This window comes from Balaenoptera musculus, chromosome 9, assembly GCF_009873245.2.
Source record: "Balaenoptera musculus isolate JJ_BM4_2016_0621 chromosome 9, mBalMus1.pri.v3, whole genome shotgun sequence".
NCBI lineage: Eukaryota > Metazoa > Chordata > Mammalia > Artiodactyla > Balaenopteridae > Balaenoptera > Balaenoptera musculus.
The window spans coordinates 11,490,670-11,510,771 of record NC_045793.1 but is presented as its reverse complement, the minus strand read 5'-3'; the positions used below and the strand labels follow the sequence as shown (position 1 = coordinate 11,510,771).

The 20,102-nt window shown below is 41.4% G+C and overlaps 1 protein-coding gene across 1 annotated transcript; it reads left to right on the top strand.

Annotated features, from left to right (window-relative positions):
• The first annotated feature begins 3,040 nt into the window (after nucleotides 1–3,040).
• LOC118901174 (olfactory receptor 2A1/2A42) lies at nucleotides 3,041–3,966 on the top strand. Its single transcript, XM_036864264.1, is given in 2 exon segments — nucleotides 3,041–3,203; nucleotides 3,206–3,966. Coding segments are annotated over 2 exon segments (924 nt in total).
• Nucleotides 3,967–20,102: the final 16,136 nt, after the last annotated feature.

Below are 20,102 nucleotides of genomic sequence, written 5' to 3'. Positions count from 1 at the left end.
GTCCTTTAGCAAATTTAATCCATTTGAGTTCAGGTAAGATGCTTTTAATAACATGTAGAATGAAATAAAATATGAGGGAAAAAAGAAAGAAAATAGAAGTGTCTTTCAAGTGTTCAGTGCTTAAACATTTTGAGATTCTACAGTTGTTATTATCAAACTTCAGTCAGTGTTCTTTTTGGCCTTGGGATGAATGTCCTTAATTGGGTATGATTATGGTCAAGAAGATTTAAGCAAGTCAGAAATTACAGACCCAGTCCAAGAATGGTCCAGACTTGCAGTATTTAGGCATTCACTCATTTATGCGTATTCATTCATTCATTTGTTCACTCAGTAAACATTTGCTAAGTGCCAAAATTACAAACCTAGATACACCTGTTCCTTGTTCACAAGGAGTGGGTTACAATCCAGTCGTCAATATGTCAACTGTTTATTTGTAAAGACTCTTAATGTACTTGTTAGGACCTTCTTTCTCTTTTCTCTCCCTTTAGGTTTCCAAAAGATTCATACTTTGTAAGTAGTGTTTCTTTTTCCTTTATCTAATCATTTTGGAAGTTACAGAAGGAAATAAAGGAGGACCGAATAAAGAGATTAAGCATTTTATAAGATGCAGATTCAAACTCATTTTCACAACTAAATATTTTAATATGTTTTCCAAATAAATTTAAAAGGTTGTCCTAGCACAGTAGTTTTTTATATACTCCTGGAAAAAAAATAAGCCTTAGTCACATGTTAGGAGTTCATAGTATGGTAGATTCTATTGTGTCTTGGTAATATAATAATTTATTGATAATACTTATTTAAAAAACAGTCATTTGTTGCTTCTAGAGAGGGATCTAGTGGGGATGTCCTTCAGGATTTCAATTAGCTTCTCAGAAAAGCTTTCCTTGGGTTGTATTTCTATGTGATTATCTCTGTCTAGGGCCTGGCCCTCACTTTGTAGATCCAGCTTCAGAAATTTTATTTATTTCTCATCTGTATCATACTATTCAAACTCAAAAAACGAACCATGAATAACCCTGAATGGAATTATTTGTTATAAAAAAATTGGCAAGAACTTGGCTTACCAGCACATTCCCTCTTTGTCAAAATATCTGCATAAGAAGGTAAATTAATACCTCCCAGTCGATTGGTGAGCATGGAATCGGGGCAGGGGGAGTTAACTGGAGATTTTACCAGCGAGGGTTATTGATCCCTGATCACTCAAGCCATCTGAGCTGTAGACATAGACCTGCCAGGAGGACAGCACTCTCATACCATCAGGCAAGACTCCCCTGGACAGTGCTGAAGACGTGCCGATAACCACTGGCCCCATGGGTAACCCTCTTCCTTATTCCTCAGTCTTACTGTAGACAAGTATCTCACACAAGTGTCACATTTGGATTCCTGAGTCACGATCAGATCCTCCTCCGCCTCTTCCATGAGATCGCATCAAAGCTCCTTGAGTGGAGTTTTTGGATGCACTCAGAACTCTCCAGTTATATGTCTACACAGGTTTTCTTGCTTTCCTCCTCCAGTTCTTCCCATCCATTATGAGTGGATTTTACAAGTTTTGCTTCTCAAAGATCAGTATTGTTTCTCTTATTTCCAAGGTCCTCAGGGAGCATCTCATTAATGTCTCCATTGGTATAACGACAACTGGACCAGGATCTTATCAACAAAAGCACCTTTCCATCCATTAACCCTGGAGAAGCCTTTTCTTTAGCGGCAAGCAGGCACAAATTCAGTAGTTCAGCCCCAGGTTATTTTTGCCTAGCAAAGGTGCTAACTAAATGTTTGCACCAGCAAAGATGCTAGATTTCTACATGGTATTTTGAGGCAGCTGTTATCCAGGACTTAAGGACAAGCCAACTATTGTTTGGTACATCACCAATTCACAGAAGTATCAAATACTGGACCACCAATTTAATGCTATATAAATCTGTAAAATGACAAATTCACTAAATAATCTCTTTACCAAAAAGAAATTAGCTATCTGTAAAGCAGATATCAATTCTTGTGTTGCTGAAGTAGGGCAGAGTTGATTTTTTTAATGAATTGTCATTTCTTGTCTTTCTGAATTTCACAAATGAAACATGATGCAAATGTTAAGCCGTCACACAAATGGCGAGGCCCGCAACACACTGTTGTTCCAGGTATGGCCTTTCCCAGTTAGATTGTGACCTAGACTTTCTCTTTTAATAGGAGTAGAGTAGTAGGGTTACAAGTAGCACATGGGGAACTATGTCTTGAAGTGCTTTCACCTGCATCCACACTCACCACAGCCTTCAAAACGATGTGTGAATGCCTGACTTCAGACTCACACCCCTGCACACAAGTCTAGATTCACAATACATGAACACTGGGCAGCCCCCAAAATCCAATTCCTACAAATTGTAAGGATTGTTATTCAAAAAAGTTATTTGGTAAATCAGTAACTGTGAACCCATCAGTACATTAATTGCCAAATGCCCAGTGGTTGGTTTGATTTCATCACTCATGAGAGCTCACATGGAGCATATCCACTGATTCCTTCTTAGCAACTTAAACAATCACATTGTCATAAAAGTTTCATTTTATCTTTTTCTTCCTCCTGTTATCATGTAAGCTGCTCTAGAGAGCAAAGGTTGATTTCAGCTGCTAAAAGTGACGCAGTTGATATTTCTCTTGAGAAACTGGAATTACATCTCTTTTTTAAGACTACTCTAATTCTCATATTTGGACTTCTTCCATTACTGATTACTTCTGCATCCCAGAAATTCTCTTTGTGATGTTGACACGTGCAGCTCCAAGATCATCCCCATTTCATGGTTATTTTATTTCCTCTTTTGATTTGACAGTCTTTCTCCCCATCACAAGTGTCAGTGGCTCTAGGTAACCTATCACTGGTGACCCAGTCCCCTTCCTGTAAAACTGGATGTTAGATTAAGTGATTAACTTAATGAAAAACTAGTCATCACCCTAAAATTTTGTCCTTTAAAAATGACTATTTTTATGAAATAATGTCTAGATGTTTTCAATAACTCTGTCCTAAGCAATCCCATTTTATCCTTTTCATAGTGAAATGGGGGAAAATCAGACAGTGGTTACAGAATTCATTCTACTGGGATTTTGTCTTGGCCCAAGGATTCAGATACTTCTCTTTGGGCTCTTCTCCCTGTCCTACACCTTCACCCTGCTGGAGAACGGGGTCATCCTGGGGCTCATCTCACTGGACTCCAGACTGCACTGTACTTCTTCCTCTCACACCTGGCCATCGTTGACATAGCCTATGCCTGCAACACGGTGCCCCAGATCCTGGGAGACCTCCTGAGTCCAGCCAAGCCCATCTCCTTTGCTGGCTGCACGACACAGACCTTTCTCTTTTTGACTTTTGCTTACGCCGAATGTCTTCTCCTGGTGGTAATCTCCTATGAGCAGTATGTGCCCATCTGCCACCCCCTCCAGTATTCTGTCATTGTAAGCTGAAGCATCTGCATCACCCTGGTGGTGATTTCCTGGGCATGTGGCTCCCTCCTGGCCCTGGTCCATGTGGGTCTCCTCCTGAGACTGCTCTTCTGTAGGCCTCATGAAATCAACCACTTCTTCTGAGAAATTCTGTCTGTCCTCAAACTGGCGTGTGCTGATACCTGGCTCAACCAAGTTGTCATCTTTGTTGCTTCTGTGTTCGTCTTAGTTGGGCCCCTCTGCTTGGTGCTGGTCTCCTACACATGCATCCTGTTTGCCATCCACAGAATTCAGTCAGGTGAGGGCCGCAGAAAGGCCTTCTCCACCTGCTCCTCCCACCTCTGTGTGGTCGGGCTTTCCTTTGGCAGTGCCATCATCATGTACATGGCCTCCAAATCTAGCCACCCAGCAGAAGATCCTTTTCCTGTTTTACAGTTTTTTCAACCTATGCTGAACCCACTGATCTATAGCCTGAGGAACACAGAGGTCAAGGGTGCCCTGCGGAGAGCATTGTTCAAGGAAAGTCATTTCCAGTTGGAGTGACATTTGAATCACCGCCCTCAGTAGTCTACTTGGAGCCTTGGGTACTGAATACCACCTAAGCTCATCACTTTCTTTATGTCTGAGACTAAATGATCCAAGACACTCTGTAAAGTATTCTCTTTTCCTCCCCATAAAGTATTTAGGTTTTGCTGCATTCATTATATTTAATTCTATCAAACATATTTATTTTTTCATTTAACTGCTTGGTGCATTAAGACTATCTAGAGGTAAAAATTTATTCCATCCACTACTAAGGGGCCCAGAAGGTTAAAATAGACACTCTACCTCTGACTTCATCAGGTGTGTGCAGTAATAGCAGAATGGCAGGCATTACTGATTTAGCCACATCAATAACAATTTTTTTAAATACTGTAGCTACAGGTAGAGACCCAGAATCCATTAATAACTTTGTCCATTTTTACCCCACATTCGGATGTTTCTTCTCAATTGTAAATCCTCCTACAAATAGTAAATGTACCTAAATGCCTACTTAGGCTTAGGGGAAATTGATTTTGTTGATTAACTCCTATCATCTGTCTTACAATTTCTGAGATCAGAGAGTGAGTCCACACACATTCAGCTGGCATCCCAGGGAATTACCCCACAAAATCCACTGTCCAGTCTGCCCTGGGCTTTTGATGGCCACTTGTTTCCAAACTCTTTTCATCTTCTCAAGAAAAATACCTATGATTCTCTCTGAATAAACATACACTCTTCACTTAGGAGGAGTTAGCAAGTGCTACAGCCCAACTTTCAATCGCTGGGTATGAATGGAAAGCCCTAAGCAGAGGCAACTGAATGGAAAAAGGGGTGTTAATAATAATAATAGTTAATAGTACTATTAATTACTCCGTGCCACCCATTGCACATTGATAGCTACTTTACAGAGATCACCACATTTCATCACCATAACAAATCCATTTCTCATTATCATCCCATTTTATAGATGCCAATATTAAGTAGATGGCAAATGTGAGACTCATACCCCAACAATCTGACTCCCCAGCCTTTTCTACTTAACAGGACAATGTAGTACATCACTATCAATGTTATTAAATTAAGAATAAGGCTAACCTATCCCAACATAAGATATGTTAGGAGAGTGTGGGTTCCTTCTCAGTCTAATATATGCCACAATGAGGCTGGGAGAGCCAGCTATTTCTTTTTTTTTTTTTTTTTTAAATGGAATGATATTTTTATTTTTTACTTTTTTATTTTTTTATTTATGGCTGTGTTGGGTCTTCGTTTCTGTGCAAGGGCTTTCTCTAGTTGCGGCAAGCGGGGGCCACTCTTCATCGTGGTGCGAGGGCCTCTCACTATCGCAGCCTCTCTTGTTGCGGAGCACAGGCTCCAGACGCACAGGCTCAGTAGTTGTGGCTCACGGGCCTAGTTGCTCCGCGGCATGTGGGATCTTCCCAGACCAGGGCTCGAACCCGTGTCCCCTGCATTGGCAGGCAGATTCTCAACCACTGCGCCACCAGGGAAGCCCCCCAGCTATTTCTTATTGAAGGCTTCTGGTCCTGGTCAGTGAGTCCTGTGGGCATGGTCACTAAAGATGTTCAGAGTTTTGGAGCAGCACAGAGAGGGTGGGAACAGAGGCTGTTCTCATTGAAATTAGAGGTTTGGTTTAGACCTGAGCATGGTGTTAAGACCCAGAACTAGGACATCTCTGTTTTCACATATATCACTCACGTGTTCATACACATGCATGTGCACGTGTGCACACATATTTACTGAGTACTCACTATGGTGGGGCACTATTCTAAGCATCTTATAAGTATTAGCTTTTCAAATCTTTCTAACAGCCCTATGAGAAAACAGAAGCACAAAGAGATTAAGTAACTTAACCAAAGCCTCATAGGTAATAAGTACCTAGTCCAGGATCAAACAAAGGCAATCTAATTACCAAGACACAACCAATATATAAAAATCAAAAAAGATTGTGATGTTTCAGGAGAAGGAAGAGGAGAGAAGAAAACACTTTCAACGTCCAGCCAAAGATAGGCCTTGAGCTCCACATAGAAATAGTACTTAAATTTGCTGAAGAAAGCAGTTTCACTTTATAGTGGCGTGAAAATGAGAGTGAGGTAGCAAGAAACAACTGTGACTCCAAGGGTCAGGGACGGAGGAGGAGCCTCTCAACTAGCAGGACAGCGAAACTGAAAACAACGCAAGAAACAGTCTTACGTTGGGATCTTGGAAGATCCCACATGCTGCAGAGGAACTAAGCCCATGCACCACAACTACTGAGCCCATGTGCTACAACTACTGAAGCCCGTGTGCTACAACTACTGAAGCCCGCGTGCCTAGAGCCGGTGCTCCACAACAAGAGAAGCCACCACAATGAAAAGCCTGCGCACCGCGATGAAGAGTAGCCCACATTCGCCACAACTAGAGAAAGCCCGTGTGCAGCAACGAAGACCAAACACAGCCAAAAATAAATAAATAAATTTATAAAAAACAAAAAGCAAAAAGTCCTGGCAAGAGGGTGGAGACAGTTATGGGTAGAAGCTCCCAGAAATGATAGGAACGGGAATCCATGTGTGGCAGCAGGTTCACTTGCTGCCTGATATTGGCACCTCTAGCATCTTTGGCATGTGGACAAGGGATTGCCAACCACAGACCTGTAGGATTGTTGTTTACCATTTACTGTGAATGTAGAGTATCATTGTTAAATATGGGTTGTTGCGAGGGGGGCAAAAACAAATGAAAGGAGAATTGGAATGCTGTCCCACTGGGTGAAAATGTAGCTATGTTTTCCCAACCAGCAGGGAAGTGTCTTATACTTCCTGCTTTCTTGACAAACTTTGAAGAGCTTTGACTCATTTTAGTCTTTTTTTAACCTGTGCTTCTCTTTGTTTGTTTCTAATTTTTGAAATCATGTTGGGTCAAAAGAAGAGGTGGATCCTTGAGCACAGCATGATTCAGTCAACAGAGTGCTGGCTTAGATTTGGGATACCTGGGTTCCCATCCCAATTCCCCCACTAAATCACTATATGACCTTAGAAAGTTGTTTAACTCCTCTGGCCTACAGTTTCCTCATCTATAAAATGAGAAGTTGAACTAGACAGTCTTTAAGGTTCTTTCTTAATTTTCTAATGTTCTGTCTGTTGGTTTCCTCACATTTCACTGGAATTTGGATTTTCACTTTTTCCAAAGGAATATAGAATAAGTTCCAGGCAGAGAAAATGAAATGGATTCTTAAAATAATCGAATATCTTGGTCTTTAAACATGGTAGGAACACAAGAGTACCGGCTGAATTAATAAATGAATTGAATATTTTAGTGCTCCAGGAAATAGGAATTCCATAAGGCTGGCTGAAACATAAGGTGAAATGCCCACTCTAAGAAAAGTTAAGTTTTATTAGCCTTCTTGGAGCTTGTTAAGAGTAACTTCACTGGGGTAGGTTCTAGGACCTGGAATAAAACTTAAACATCTAATTCTGTATCTCTACTGCCCACATTATAAATAATAATTTACTATCTAATATTTATTGAGCACCTAAGTTTCAGGCATTGTGGTGAGATACGTGCATTATTATCTTGTCTAAGCTTCATGACAATTCTATGAGTCTAGTACTTTTACTGAAGTCATTTTTAAAAAGAAGAAATGGAGGCATAGAGATGATAAGAAATTTCCTGTGGTTACAGGAAAGTGTATGACACAACCTAGGTTCTAATCCAGGTCAGCCTGACACCAAAGACCACACCCATAATCACTAAGCATACTTCCTCTCTGTAGCCAGGACTTCTGGAAATTTTTCTGCCTATAGTTAGGTAAGACTCAAAAAAATCAGCCTGAATATTCTGAAAATCCATTTTAAGAAAAAGATAAAAATACAGCTAACAGAGTTTCAATAGATGTATAATGAAAAAAATAGTCATACAAAAACCAGTTTTTTAACTGAGCAAAAATTCCTAGATATAGTAGAGACAAATGAGCCCCACACAGTAGAACAAGTAAAAACCACAAATGAACATGATGAGAGATGCACAGACTCTCTAGTGATTAGAGAAATTAATTTTAAAGCATGAGATACCATTTTTTGCCCCTCAAGTGGACAAAAATAAAAAGATTGATACTTTCTAGCATGGCTGAGCACGTGGGCAAATAGGAATTTCCTCACAGTCTTGGTGGACATATAAATTGATTTCATGGTTATTTGGGAATATCTCTTCCAAAATTAAAACGTGCATACCTTTGATGCAGCAATTCCAATTCTAGGAACACATCCTATAGAAATATTCACATATATATGTAAAAAATATGTATGTGTAAATTTATTTTAAATTGAAACATTTGCAATAGCAAAATGTCACAAATAACCTAATATCCTTCAATAATGGGGTTGTTAAATAAAACATTATAAATCTGTATTCTGGAATATTCTGCAACTATTATAATAAACAAGTTTTATCTATGTAATATTTGGAAGATTCTAGTAAGTGAGGAAAAAAAAAAGTCATATTGATATAGTACTTTCTCATTCCTATAGAGAAAAACCTATGTGTGTGTGTGTGTGCATGTGTTTGTATGTGTGTGCAGACATATATTAAGGTACAGGAAAATATTCAAAATGATAAACATTAAAGGCTTAAGAAGATGACTCAAAATGGAAAGTGTACTGCAAAAAATAATACTGCATTTTTAGAAAATTTTAAAGTAAACAAGGGTCAGTACTGCCATTTAAAAAAGGAAAAGAAAAAGTTCATTTAGGTTACCTTATTCTGATCTCCTCTTGACCTTCTGGCTCTTAAATACATATCAGCACACATTTGCTCACACACTATAGGACAAAATAATCAAAGATTAATATCCTTTAGGATTTTGTTAGACTGTTTTAAATTGTACCAAGGTATTTTTTTCAACATAATACAATTTTTTTTTCTTGTTCAGAGAAGGAGTTCCCAACCAGTAAGCAGTTAGCCATCAGCTGGTGATTCAGAGACCCAGGCTCCTCACACCTTGTGGATCTGTCACCATGTTCATGTGGTTCCCAAGGTTGTCATGTGTGTTGGAAGGAGGAAAAGCACGGAGGCTTTAGTGGGCCTGGCCTGAAAGTGATTGGCACTTCTGCTCACATCTCATTGGCTAAAACTTGGTCACATGGTCATACAAAACCACAAGGAAATCTGGGATATGTGGCCTATATATGTTATTTCCCAGGAGTAATAGGAAACAGTTTTGTTAAACATCTAGCAGTCTCTGCCACAAGTAATCAGAGGCTCTGAGCTACCTAGCTCTCTGGCTCTTCAGGACAACAGTGAAACTCGAGAGAATTGGTGGTACTAAGGGGTGGAATAGAGAGACCTGAGCCCCCTCCCAGATCCTCCGCAGGAGCACTCCCACTGATACATAAGATGGATTTGTGTTCAATTTTATGTGAAATACAATCCAAATAAAGCTTCAAGACAAATCCTCTAGGCCCCACTACAGCAGAGATATTCTGAACTGCTGACACTCCCCAGATCCCTTCCTGAGGGACCCAGCCAGTGTCAGCCCTGATCATCAAGTCTCTAGATAGGAGGGGATCCCAGGGACCTGAGTTCAGGTATGATCAGTCTTTTTGCTTTGTTTTGCTTCCCCATCTGTAAAATGATGATAAGATGCCACCCACCATATCTGTTCCAAAGGGGTGCTGGGAGTTTCAAAATGGTAATATACATGTCAACAATTTTTAAGCTGAAAAGTACTGAACATTATTTTTAGTACTACAGCATAGAGATTCATCATTTCTCTTCTCTCACCTTCTTTCTTTACTCCTCCCCTACTTTCTCTATGTATATTTTACCTGACTCCTTGTAAAACAGACAGAGGATTTGAAACGTGCTCTCTTTAACTAAAACCCACTACAGTTCAGTTCTAAGGAAGACAGATATTAGGGAAGAGCCAAAGAAGATTGTCTGAACAAAAATTATAACTGGGCAAAGGGTAAGATTTGGGGTAACCTGTTAGACAGGTATGTGATCCTTTCTTCCCAGAAAGTAGGATGTAATAGGAGATTGGACAGCTGATACTTTAAGGTGGTGGAGAGGGTAAAAAGGCTGGATTTCCAGTTATCCAAAATGATATTCCCATGTTGTTTGTATTGAACTGGAAGAGCAGAAAGGAAGTAGTGGCTGAAGTCGGTAAAGAGTCAAGATGGTAAATGACTGAATCTTCCGGTGTGCAGCAGACATCCAGCTCTCCATGCCTGGGTTATTTGACCCTTCTCCATCAGATCTAGCAGAACAAATTGTTATTGTGTGTGCAATGGGAATCTTTCTGTGGGCTGCAGCAATGTCACTGATAGAGTATTACTGACCTCATGGGCTATTTGTCCTTTTGTGAAGTCAACGCCTACCCAGTATGATTTTAGAGGCACCCTAGGCTTACAATTATCTCTTCCTCTTGCCTTCAGATACTCAGAATTTCTTTAGCAGAACCATCCTTTGTTTCACAGTCATAAATAAGCATGCAGATGCACATATTCATGCTAGGTTGTGAATAGTAGGTACTAGGGGACCTGTTTTGATAAGACTTACAGTCCTAGATACCTAACAAGGCTGGCACTCCTCCTGCCAATTTCACCTATTTTAATCCTTTCCTCTTCTGAAACCGGTGGCCACCGAAGATTTTTAGCTACCATCTAAGTCTCTGAAACCCTCCAGGAGACAAGAAAACGGCAAAAACAATACCAAGTAAGATAAATGCACACTAAGTCCCACCAGTGGGGGCTGATTGAGTAAAGGGCAGTACCTCTGTGCAGTGGACTGTCATGAAGTTAGCAACAAACAGACAAAAAACAATATGGATGTTCTTCTATATCTTACGTAGAAAGTTTCCGAGTTACATTGAGAAAAGCAAGTATAACGGAAGGAGGTGTGGATAATCTATATCTGTATGTGCTCATATGTACGTAAAATAATTCTGGAGGGATACATAAGAAACCAAAGAGAGAGGCTGGAAACTGGGATGGTGATGAGAAGAAACAGCATAACTAGGCTGAAGCTTATAAAACTTTGGGCAGCTTCTTTAAGAAAAAGAATGTGAATTTATGACTGTAAAGTTAGTTCTGGCCTTGGAAGCGGCCCTTGGTAGGGGCTCTGAAGCTTAAGCTTCACCAACACTGTGGTAAATCTACCTCTTGGGACAAGCAGGAGAAAGAGAATGTGAATGAAAACTTTTGAATGTTAGACGTTTGAGCCATTTTTAACTACTAAAAATCTAATTCAACGAAACAATCTATATTCCCACGGATTTTTTTTTTAGTGGACCCAATAAAATTTCTAGAAAATGATTCTGTAAGTTCCTGGAAGGTATGAATTTTTCCCTGAGCTCCCCATTACAGTGTTTTAGCTCCTTAAATATAAAGGACCTCCTTTTCCCAACTCCTCTGAAAAGAGCCATGACAGCCAGTGTTTCTGCCTTTATTTTCCTTTATTTTCATTGGGGATTTAGAGTTGCTTTGCTACTTCAAAGAAGATGGGATCCCTTGGGACATGGTTAAAACCCAAACCTGAGGACACAGAGCCTAAAAGAAATAATCCTAAAGTGAGAGAATATTGGATCCTAAGTGTACGGGATTTTTCTGAAAATAAGAAAGCTGTCACTGATTGAGAGCTGCTAACTCAGCCACCAAGATTTAGAATCTATGAGAAACCTTTTGTTACTTGTAAATTGTGTGTTCCAAGCATGATTTAGAGCCAAGAACGCATTTCAAGATTGATTTTTGCAAAGACGACTACTCTTTTCAGAACAAAAAGGCTTGTGAGCTAAAGCATTTACTTCCACAAGATGGTGCTATAGCTTCTGCCAAGCAGAAAACTCACATTTCCTTCAGAAACTAGAAATCCAAAATACGCTTTGACTGGGGACCAAATTTGTGGATGAATCTTTCAAAGAAGCACTTTGTGCAAAAACGTTCTGGCGGAGGTTGAGGTGGGCCATGAGGGTGAAGGTTATTTCGGGTGATGATGGTTCCACCGCCTCCACACATACCCGAGTTGATGTCTCAAGGCTTCATGCTCACCTTGCTGTCAGGCATGTGTCAGGAATGGAACCTGGCTATTAAGGCGTGGCGCAGAGCGTCGGCCGTCATGGGAACGTATCTCCCACGCCCGCCCACACTTTCTACCCAGGGGCAGCTCAAGACTCACCTCTTCAGGGGAGCCTTTCCTTTCCACTTTAATCACACTTTCCTTTACCTTTCCCTGGCCTTGATGTTTACCTCTCTTAAGGCTGATCAGAGCCTGCTTTAGAATATTATCATTTGCATCTACATTTTCCAAATTCTTCAGGGACAGAGTCCATGTCAGCATTGCCATTGCATATCCCACAGCAATGAGCACCCTACCTTGAGTTTACGCAGTCATGGTGTCACGAACACAGACGATCTAAAGTAAGCGCTTGGTAGCCTGAGCAATCAAGACGATGCTAACCCCACGTGGCCACTACCTAGGAGCTAGGGGTCTGACCTTTTTTTTAAAAATTAATTTATTTTTATGTATGTATGTATGTATGTATGTATTTTTGGCTGCGTTGGGTCTTTGTTTCTGCGCGAGGGCTTTCTCTAGTTGCGGCAAGCGGGGGCCACTCTTCATCACGGTGCGCGGGCCTCTCACTATCGCAGCCTCTCATGTTGCGGAGCACAGGCTCCAGACGCGCAGGCTCAGTAGTTGCGGTGCACGGGCCCATTTGCTCTGCCGCATGTGGGATCTTCCCAGACCAGGGCTTGAACCCGTGTCCCCTACATTGGCAGGCGGATTCTCAACCACTGTGCCACCAGGGAAGCCCGGCGTCTGATCATTTAAATCACAACCTCTCTGGAGCTCTTTGAACATAAAAAAAGGATAGGTTTGAACTGTCCTCCTAACGATTTTAAATATTTTGCTTCTACGTCTTTAATGGCTCCAGTATCCCTGTCTTGAGGGAGCCACGGAAGCAGGAATACTTGTATCGTAAGGAACTAGAACGATGTTTCTGCTGAAGTGAATGGCATCTCTCTCTCTCTCTCTGTTCATCTTTATTCTTGTCTCCGTTTTTCTGTCTCCTGTTCCGTGCCTTGGCAATCAAAACTGTGACACGGCAGTACATGGCTGGTCACTCCCGCTCCCTTTGCTGCCACGACCTCTCGGGGCACGGGGACACCAGGGTACTCTGGGCCTGCTCTCGGGAGTAGGACAGAAAACCTGCTGCGCAGCTGTGGGAGTTGTGGCTGCATTTGGAAGAAGAATGGGATAATACGGATTAGGGTGGAAGAGGTACACTTTTACCTAAGGACAATCCCTGGGGACTTTGAGAGGTAGAACAAGATACTTCCAGAATTAGACATCAAGGGCTTGAGATTAGGAATAAGGCCAATGACTTTCTACCAGCACAAGGGAAAGACAGTGTTTAACCAATAAGTTCAGAACTAAGATCATCTCTGTGTTCAAAATAACCAGCACGTGGTTATCAGTTTTTGCCTTTTATCATGGCCATCAGAAGGAGAGACAACACACAAAGACCCAACTTTTTCTTTCAATAATATGATGAGATTTTAGTCTAAAAAAGACAAAATACACACACACAAAAGACATAATGCACTTTTCCAGCTTCTCCTAAATAAGAGAAAAAAAAATACATAAATATATAAATGATAGAAGAAATATTTGACTTTAAGCCCCCATCAGAGGAATTCTTGGGACCCTAACTCCCTCCTTCTGCTAATGTAAGAGCTGGTATAAACATTTATGTATATATCAGTATGTATCTCTGTGTGTGCACTTCTCATACCAAAAAGAATATAATATGGCTCATAAATATATATTTGCACATACATATTCACACATAAGATAAAATTAAAGTAGGATAGAAGAAGAAAATAGGGCAAAAGGAAAATAAAAATAGAAGGGATAAGGGTTCACACAAAAAAATGACTAGACCTTCAAAATTCATTCTGATTGGAAAAAGTGAAAATCATAAGATTGATAGCACAGCAGCATTTATGTAAATTACATTAAAAATATGCCCATGCAAACAATTCAGAGGTTTTTTTTAATAGTACAAAAGGAGTAAGTGAGCAGAACAAAGGAGGAAACTTGAACAAACCAAAGGAACCAGAGACGACAGTGTGCCATGAAGATTGTAATCAATCCAACTTTCTGCACCTGCCCTCCCCAAATAAAAATTAAGCAGGTAAATTATAATAAAACCTAGGAAGTGCCATTATGGAGATTAGCTCCAAATGGTGAGGAAGTTTGGACTAGAGAAGCGGGAAGGCTTCACCAAGGAAGTAGCCTCACTGTGGGATCTTGAAGGCTGTGTAAGAGTTTGCAGAAAGTAGGAATAGGGGAAGTGTAAGCTAAGGGCAATGGAAAAGCAGAGGTTTCTAAATACAATCAAAAGATAAGAAGGGAAAGATTATAGATAATTTATTATATTCTTAAGTGATCATTTTGAGATGCACATCTAGCCCTGTCACCTCCCTGCTTTAGATCCTTCAATGGCTTCCCTTGCCCTCAGGATAAAGACTCAAATCCTTAATGTGGTCAACTAGGCCCCCGTAATTTCTGGTCTCCACTCACATCATCAGTTTCATTTTGTGCCTATGTCCCTCCCTCCACCCTGACCCCTAGATCTGAAACACTCTAGCTTTCGTTCAGTTCCTTAAATGAGCCCATGGCCTTCCTGCCTCAGGGTTTTCAAATCCTTTACCTCCTCCTGAAACCCTATTTCCCATCCTCTTTTCCTAGTTCATTTGTATTCATCCTTCAGAGTTCAGCTGAAATATTACTTCCAAACTATTGATTTCTCCAACTCTCCAGATAAAGTTATTCTCTTAGGTTAAACATATATACTTTTTGTACCCATTAAAATTATAATAACATAATTATTAAGTAATCACTTGTTTAATGTTTATGTGTTGTCATAATATAAGCTGACATTATAAGGACCACGTGGACCACGATATCCCCAGCCTCTCTTTCAATGCCTTTCACATAATGGGAACACAAGAAATATATGTTGGATGACTGAATGAATGAAATAATTGAGTGAGAGTGCCTTACTTGGGTTGGGCAGGGGTGATTCTGCTTCTAGACAGCTACAGGAGATGATAGAATCTAAATAAGATTTGAGGTCCAGTTAAGGAAACACTGATCCCGTTCTTTCTATCAGGGATCCACACAACAGGATGCTCAGTGGATCTACTGGGAGAATGAGATGAAAATATTAGAACTTTTCATATTTGTTTTCATCTCATTATTTTAAATGTCTGTTTCGCATTAATATAAAGAAGTACATGTATATTGTTTACAAATGAATAAAACACATATTGGGGATACTTGTTGAAATATTTTTATTGATAGAAAGTCAGATAAAAACTGTTTTAAAACCATTGCTGTAGATCAGAGATTCTCCATTATCATCATGCATCCAAACCAGCAAGGAGTCATTTTCCAATAGTTCTGCTTGACCCCATGCCATTGAAACTCCATAGATTTGGGGCAACAGTCAATTCATAAAACTTATCAGGTGATTATGATAAAAGCCTCTGGTAAAGAACCATTGCTTTTATATCAAGAGTCCCAAATCTGGCTTCTCATCATAATCACATGGGACACTTAAAAACAAACCAACGAATAATAACAAAGAAAAAAAAAATCTTCCCTAAATATTTTGCTGATTTGCCAGGTTTGGGAACCACTGCAATAGAGCCAGAACTCCACTAAATGGACTTCATTGGTTTTAGTCTCTTTGCCAACAGGGATCATCACCATCTTTATCTCCATCCTTATCTTCCAAGATTTGGGGATGGGAGAACTTCTGAAACATCCCCAAATGAAACACTCAAAAAAAGTAAGACAATACGAATAATAGCACTTCCAGGGATTGCTTACTGCAATATGGGATAGGATCCTGCTGTCACTTTACAACTGTTGGCACTCTCCATGGCTGTAGGCATTCTGTGGAAAGATGTGGTCATTCTCAGACACTATTTCCCAGACGTTTTGAAGAGGTTTAATTGAATAAAATGCAGAGGAATAAGATGCAGAGGCATATATATTTTCCTATGATATATGTGCCCAAGTTAAAAATATACCTATAGGAGAAATTTCAAGAACTATGAGCCTCCAGAGACCTGGGGAGAGTGTGAAGTCAGGCCATGAAACGTCTTGAAGGCCATACATGCTACTGAGTTTGGACTTTATGCTTCCAGAGATGCGGCTCCTCTAAAGGATTTTGTTCAGTTTTACTGAGGATAATTGACAAATAAAAATGGTATATATTTAAGGTGTACAACTTGATGTTTCAATATACATATACATTATGAAATGATCACCACAATCAAGCTAATTAACATCCATCACCTTACATAGTTACCACTTCTTTTTTCTTTTTTTTCTCTGCCATTTCTTTACCATACTTCATGTTAAGCCCACTATTTGTTCTTCCCTGAACAGAATGTGCTTATGCTTCTGTTTTTCATATTCCGTTCCCACTGCTGATATGCCTTAACTCTAGCTTCCTCTCCACCATGTAACAGTGTACTTTTTAAAGACAAGTCAACTCAAGCATCACCTTATCCTTGAAGCCCCCAAGCAGTGCTCTCTCTTTTATTCATCACACTTTGTGTAGATATCAGCATAATACTCATCACACTCTGCTATCATTATTTGCTACTTGTTTCTCTCCTCAGTTGGATTGAGAGCTCTTTGGGGACAGAGAGTTGGTTTTTGTATATTGACTTCTAAAAATGAATATTAAGTAAACAAATGACAAAAAGAATGAGGCAATTACTATTTATACCTTGAACAGCATTACATTTAGGCTAGCGCCAATGTACAAAGGTTGAGAAAAGAAATAAAGGGAAATCAAGGAAAGACATAAAGGGAAACCAAGGATGAGAAAGAAAAATATGTTCATCAGAATAGAACAGGATAGGGGCTTCCCTGGTGGCGCAGTGGTTGAGAATCTGCCTGCCAATGCAGGGGACACGGGTTCGAGCCCTGGTCTGGGAAGATCCCACATGCCGTGGAGCAACTGGGCCCGTGAGTCACAATTACTGAGCCTGCGCATCTGGAGCCTGTGCTCCGCAACAAGAGAGGCCGCGATAGTGAGAGGCCCGCGCACCGTGATGAAGAGTGGCCCCCGCTTGCCACAACTAGAGAAAGCCCTAGCACAGAAACGAAGACCCAACACAGCCATAAAATAAAAAATAAATAAATAAAAAAAAAAAAAAAAAAAAAAAGAATAGAACAGGATAGTTAAGAACCACACTGGCCAAGTCAGGGTGGATATAAAGGAGAAAGAGAAACAGACCATGGTTGGCCAAGTTAAGAAAAGAACTGAGTTCAAAATCACTTCAAAAAGGTTCAAAGGTGGGTCACGGGATCAGATAAAAAGCAGAATCAGAAAGGCCAGAGCACTATTCAAAGAACTAGTGCTGGATCCGCTGAGGGGCAGGCAGTTAACCAAGTGGGAGGCCACACAGCCAATAACATGGGATGAAGAAATCTGGTCAGGGCAGTGACAGCCCCAGGGAGAACGCTGATGAGTTCCTGCTTCAAAGAAGGTCACTGTAATCCCTTTGCTCCCAATACCTAGAACTACACAGGACAGTTCTCTGTCCTCCCTCCATCATGGCTGGATCTCAAAGGCACTGTCTCCAGTTAACATGTCCCCCAAAACGAGAACCTTTTACTTTTTTCCCCCATTGAATACAGCTCTCATTTTAAAATAACTTTACTTTGAATTGGTTTACCTTTCCCGTCTCTTATCACCTTGATATTGTAAATTTATTCATTCAACATACAGAACTATCAAGCACTGTTACGAAAGGAGACCATATCAATCACCTTCTACACTTGTACTAAGGTGATTCTATATATTACCTTGCTGAATCACCACAACAACCCAGTGAGGCAGGGATTATTAAATAGTATCCCCACTTAAGACAGTAGGATAATGAAGCCTAGAAAGATGAAGATGAAGCACAGGAAGTTAATATGCCAGATTTTTGCATTAAGTAAGTGGTGAGGGTGGGATTCAAATTGACCCAAAGCACCCCATCTGAATCTAAATCCCATCCTCTTTCTACTGTATCATTCTCTCTCCTCTCTGGTCTTTATAGAGGAAATGGCCCAAATAAGATATCAAGATCTTTTTATAGGATGACAGGCCTGATTAAGAAGCCCACTCACCAAGAGCAAGCATCAAGAAATGGAAAAGAAGAAAAAAGAGAACGCCAGTGTGCAAAGTGAAGGCAAGAGAAGGCTGGGGCGCTAGATGGTTCGCACATGCAAACACCCTGCAGACAGGGGCGCTCCGTGGGAAGGATCAACTCCCTAAGCGGTAAGTTTTAACTTTCCTACATGTCACTACTAGTTGAAAAGTCAGGTCAAGCCTTGTATGCCTAACTCTCAATGACCCCAAGATCATTGAATCAAGGGCGGTGACTTAAAAAAACAAAAACGCTGATAGGTCAGAGCTCGCAGAACAAGAGGAGGTCAAGTCTATGAGACTTGACATTCAGAGAAAACAAAGGGCTAGAGGGAGAACCAAGGGAAGCCACAGTGGAGCAGAAAGAATAGCCAGGATGGTTTAGAAGGCAGTTCCAGCACCTCTGACCACAGTGCCCACTACCAGGAGGCAGTATGAAACAGCAGAGATCGGTCACTTCTGCCCAAAGATCAGGAGTTTGCTTACTTTGCTCAGCCATTAGAAGTCAAGGGCTCTCTCACACCCTGGACTGAATTCTCTCTCCCAACTGAGAAATAGACAGTTCTAGCTTAAACTTTTTGACTTACTGCACTCCCCATTCTTATCCTCTTGCTGAGCTAATGGCATGTGTGAGGCCTGCCCTTACAAACCTGAACTCCTAGTTCTGGTTTTCCCCATGGCTTCCCACACCTTACATAGCAGCTCAGAGTAGGCTAAAGCCTGCTGGACTATTTAGGGCTTAACTCCTTGGAGTACTATAGCTCAAGTAGTGCATTCTTTGAATATAGAGTTGCTTCAGGACCCTATTGGAAAAGAAACCATTCTGCCTTAATGACATTCTATCCTAAAGCCCCCTTCCAAGTACTGTTCCAGCCTACTCAGCTGGGATCAGTGCAGCAGCCAATGGGCACAGTAATCTGGAAATCGTCTAACCGAATAGCTGTTTGGGCTTATAGATCATGGCAGTCCTAAGAGCAAAACAGCCAGAAAGCCCATTAAGAGTCTACTTGACTGGAGTAACGAGTGAGGTTGGGGGCTGATCTAACTGAAATGAACATACCAAAAATCTCTGTCCCCTACGTGAGGGATTCTTACTCTGTGTGTGTGTGTGTGTCTGCGGCGTAGAATATTTTGGCATTCTTTGAAGTCTACAGAGAGGCATAAAGATTGACCCACTCGCCCTTGGACTCAGAGACCAAGAGAACACAAGGTTTCCCTGAAAATATCAGAAAAAAAAAATATACAGGCGTGAGAAAACACACAGGCCTGAGACGTAGGCTTAGATACTTACATACAAACACACGCAAGTCCTGGGAAGAATGACGGAGGAACACACACCTTGGGAGACATGAACTCAGATAATGCATGGAGGAAAGACCTGGACACGCTGCTTTAGAGATGCACGTTCCCAGGCCCTAAGAGACGCCCTCTTAGGGAGTCAGAGGGAGAGGAAGGAGAAGAGGGAGGGGCCGGGGCAGGGAGAAAGGTGGAGAAGGAGCAGGATACACCCTTCCTCATAAAGGGACAGACAGGTAGCCATCCAGGAAGCGAAATTAGCATGGAGGCCTGATGATACACATGCAAATACAGACGGACACAGAAACTCAGAAGTTCAGAGACACAGACTGGCCGAGAGATGAACATCAACAGAAAAAAGATCAGCGTGGGTCCGGCTCAGGTAAAGACCTGAGGAAATACTGGGGAGAAGGAACTCCCAGGCAGGTCTGAGAGACCTAGCCGGGCCCAGGAGAGGCCCCGCTCTCCGCTCTGCTGGCCCCACGCCCTCGGGTGGCCGCCGCCGCCGGCCGCGGTCCCGCCGGCCCCGCGCTCCCCTCCCGGCCCGGCCGGCACTTCCCAGCTCTGACGCGGGCGCTCCCTTCACACCAATGAGGCTGCGGCGCGGACGGGCCCCGGCCCTCCTCCAGGAAGGTGTGTCCCTGGTTTCCTCACC